The sequence below is a fragment of the Chrysochloris asiatica genome, unplaced genomic scaffold, assembly GCF_000296735.1.
Source record: "Chrysochloris asiatica unplaced genomic scaffold, ChrAsi1.0 scaffold00106, whole genome shotgun sequence".
In the NCBI taxonomy this organism is placed as follows: domain Eukaryota; kingdom Metazoa; phylum Chordata; class Mammalia; order Afrosoricida; family Chrysochloridae; genus Chrysochloris; species Chrysochloris asiatica.
In genome coordinates, this window is record NW_006408624.1 from 9,286,776 (window position 1) to 9,291,086 (window position 4,311).

The 4,311-nt window shown below is 41.3% G+C and overlaps 1 protein-coding gene across 1 annotated transcript; it reads left to right on the top strand.

Annotated features, from left to right (window-relative positions):
• The first annotated feature begins 701 nt into the window (after positions 1-701).
• On the top strand, positions 702-3,559 carry TMCO2 (transmembrane and coiled-coil domains 2). The gene is made up of 2 exons (XM_006867586.1): positions 702-944; positions 3,245-3,559. Exons 1-2 carry the CDS (start codon positions 702-704, stop codon positions 3,557-3,559), a joined length of 558 nt encoding a protein of 185 aa, XP_006867648.1.
• The last annotated feature ends 752 nt before the right edge of the window (positions 3,560-4,311 follow it).

The following is a 4,311-nucleotide window of genomic DNA, read 5'->3' on the forward strand; positions in this document are numbered from 1 at the left end:
AAGAAAGCATTAAATTTTATCTCCTTAAATTTCCACTGAACCTCACTGCATCTCAGTTTCCTTATTTGTCGTGTGAAAATAACCTCTATCCATTTCCAGGATTGCTTGAAATATGTTTTATATCCACACTCTTCAGTATGATAGCCACTAGCCACATGTCAGTATTTGAATTTAATATTCAGTAAAATTTTAAATCCAGTTCTTCAGTGACACTTATCCATATTGTAAGGGGCTAATGACCAACAGGAGACCTGGTGTAGCACTGGACCACAAAGGTTGGTAGTTCAAACTCACCAGCCGCTCCTCAGAAACTCTATACAGGGTCACATTGGGTTGGAACCAACTCAATGACACTTAACAACAACAAAAGAGACTACCATATTGGACAAAAGAGATATGGAACATGTCCATCATTGCAGAACATTCTAATGGCTAGTTCTGTGCTACAGCTAAGACTTGCCAAAGATCAAAGAAAGTAGTATGAAGTAAAAACCAGGCCAGCAGTGCCTGTTGGTTTTGAGTGAGAGGGAACATTCACTGCAGGAGAGGGTGCAAGATGACCTTTGGAACGGTGACATCACAGAGCACAGCTCACAATGGCTATGGAACACCTGGGACTCCAAGCAACTCTCCTTAACTCATCTCCAGGTACCTGAAGCCTCGGCACAGGTAGTTCCTGAAACTGCTGCTGTCCTCTTAAAATGTCAACATTGCCACCTTCAACTTCTTCCTGGGACGACATTATAGAGGCTCTCTCTCTGAGCACAATATGGAATTGGCTACAAGCAACTTTTCTGGGAGAATCTAGTGAACCCCAGCAGACAAATTTGGGGATACTGCATAACATTGTTCCGGCTCTGCAAGTTATCCTGAGGATTTGCTTTTTTATTTTATTGACCATAGGATTATATGCCTTATCGAAAAGAAGTATTCAATCAATTCAGGTTATATACTCTTTTGTTACAGAGAAATTTAAATAATTATAAATTGAAATTTGATCTTTTCTCTCCCATTTACCTAACACCTAGTTTCAAGGATATGCAGGTGAGCAAGGGTGAGCCCTTGTCTCTGAAGTTGATTGAAACTAGGTTATCTTTGAAAGCCTTCACCAATTAGATTTTGAACATAAAAATGGTGTTTCTCAGAATGGTCTTTGACCTGTGTGCTATAACCAAACAAGTTTACAAGTTGAGAAGCAGCCTTAGCTTCAAATTTATCTGATCACTTACTCAGTTTTGAATGCCTACTATGTGCCAGACACTACGTAGGATACTTTTTGTAGACTTGTTCATGCTGTCCTGTCGATTGTGACTCAGAGTGACCCTTCATAGGGTTTCTGAGGCTGTGAATCGTTGTGACAGCAGAAAGCTTCATCTTTCTTCCATGGAGCTGCTGGTAGGCTTGAACCACCAACTTTGTGGTTCCATGCCCAGCACTTATCCTATAGAGCCACCATGCACCCTTTTATAGAATAATTAATGTTGTTTTATGCCGAGAGCGGCTGCTGGGTTTGAACCTCCGACCTTGTGAGAACTATTTAGGATTTTATATACTGTAAATGATAGTTGTTGTTGTCAAGTGCCGTCGAGTCGGTTCTGACGCATAGCGACCCTGTACAGGGTTTCCAAGGCTGTAAGTCTTTACGGGAGCAGAAAGCCTCATCTTTTCTCCCGCAGAGCGGCTGGTAATTTCGAACTGCTGACCTTAAGGTTCGCAGCTCAATTTGTAACCACTATGCTACCAGAGCTTGTAAATGATGGTGGTATAGCCAAAATGCTTTGAGAATCCCAAGAATTCCATGTAATAGAGATTATTTTCACATAGCAAATGAGGAAACAGATTCATTAAGGTTCCATATCATTGGCAGGTAAGGGAAATTTGGTTATCACCTGTCCAAGTTCCTATAGTTTGTAAGAGCTAACAAAGTTACGATTTGAACTCAATTTTTAGGATTCCAAATTCAGTACTTCTCCAAAAGATTATTTAACTGGAATCTAACTGTCCTGGTGTGGCACTTAGATAAGCACTAGACTGATAACCAAAAGATTGTCAGTTCCAACTTACCAGCCACTTCTCGGAAACCCTATGCAGTGTTTCTCTGCGTTGGAAACAACTCAACAGCATTTAACAATAAACTGTCCTAAATGCTCAGAAGGAATGTGTGTGTGTTCTACAACCAAACGTGTGTCTGAAATTTGGGGATTATGTTCTAATTTGTAAATGTTTAATTCAGTCAGAAAAATGAATTTGTAGGCCTCCATAGACCTCAGCAAAAAAAAAAAAAAAAAAAAAAGGTAGAATAAAGGAGTAGCTAATAGCATGGGCTCTAGCATCTAACTGCTTAGATTTAAATCTTAGATCCATGACTTGCTCTGTGATATAAAAGTCATCACTTAACCTCTTGCTAAGCTCCAGTTTCTACATCTGTAGGATGGGTTTGCTAACAATGCCTCCCTTATAGGGTTGTTGTGAGGAGTGAGGAAGATAGCGTATGTATAATGCTTAGATCATAGTAAGCACTCTATACATGGTACTAGAAACTATTCTGATAAGGAAAAAGATGATTTTTTTATCCTCATTCTGGCAGGAATTTGTTCTAACCACTCCCAAAATTTCTCTCTTTTTTTCATGACCAGGAAATCCAGATTCTCAGAACCACTGTCCTAAGAGCACACTTTCAAGTCAGAATTCCTAGATTCAAATTCTGACTCTACTACTTCCAAAGGAGCCTTGGTAGTGTAGTGGTTTATGAGCTGGACTACTAACCGCAAGGTCAGTAGTTCAAATCTACCAGTTGCTCCTCGGGAGAAAGATGAAACTTTCTGCTCCCGTAAAGATTTACAGCTTCGGAAACCCTATACAGGGTCGCTATGAGTCAGAACCGACTCAGTGGTACACCACCACCACCTCCAAGTATATGACCTTGGATAATGACAGGTCTGACCTGGAAGGTGTCTACGTGGTTACCCAGTTCTGTTTTCCTAGTAGAGCCCAACACATGACAAACTTTCAGCAAATGTTATCTGTTATTATCATCTTTACTAATTAAATGCAAATCATAATCTAACTTGCCTACTGCGCCAATTTGTGGTGAGGATGAAAGGAGGAAATTGGTGTGACGATGTTTTGTTAAATGATGTTTTCAAGGGTTATTGGGTGTTTCGATTTGTTTTGCATCTATGATAAACTATGGCATTTCACATGAATAAAGCAATAACACTCAGCATCTATTGTTTCATTTTAGAGGATATTTTTGTTTATAATCACACTCTACAAGCTTTACAAGAAGGGCTCAGAATTTTTTCAGACTTTGATGGCCAACCCAGATGTGAACCTTTTCTCAGTTCAAGACAATAAAAATCTCTTCCTGTCCTTGGGTCTGCAAGAGAAAATTTTGAAAAAACTCCAGACAGTGGAAAGCAAAGTGAAAGACCTGGAGGGGATGATCATTTCTCAAAAGTCTATGAAGAAGGATTGTACCTCTGAGCCCTACTGCAGCTGCTCCGACTGCCAGAGCCCTTTGGCCACATCCGGGTTTACGTCCACATCTGAAATGTGATGGACTCCAATCTTCCAGTAAAGCACTACTTCCCTCACATGTGAGTTGGTGTATCAATAAAGACAGAACTGTATGGAAATTACCCTGCAAGGACATTTTGTATGCAGTGGGGCCCAGCCTCTACTCGTGTGTATGAAAGGGTTAGGGTGGAGTATACGCATTACCTTAGAGTCTGTTATTAAGTACCATCGAGTCGGTACTGACTCATAGCAACCCTATATTGGGTTTCTGAGGAGCTGCTGGTAGGTTTGAACTGCTGACCTCATGCTTAATGGTGTAGTGCCATTACCATAGAGTCTGGTTGGTGGTGGTTTTGTGCCGTGGAGTTGGTTCTGACTCATAGTGATCCTGGATAGGGTTTCTGAGGTTGTAAATCTTTATGGGAGCAGAAAGTTTCATCTTTCTTCTGCGGAGCAGCTGGTAGTTTCGAACTGCCGACTTGAGGTTAACAGCCCGACTCATAAGCCCTATACTACCAGAGCCCCTTACCAGGGATGGAGTCCAGTGGTGGTTAAAAATGTCTCTGGGATTGTGATACCAAGTTGGCAGGCTGGAGACCAGATGCAGCCAGACTAGAATTCAAGCAGGTTGGAAAGGAAGGAAGAGTGGTCAGGAATCTGGAGACTCATGCTGAAGAGGTAGGGTTGGTCATAGGAAAAACAAAGTGCTCTTTGAGGGATGCTGTTCACTGTCCTGTGTAGTAGTCTATTACCTGTGCTGGCCCTTGGCCTACAAGTAAAAACGTGGTTCTG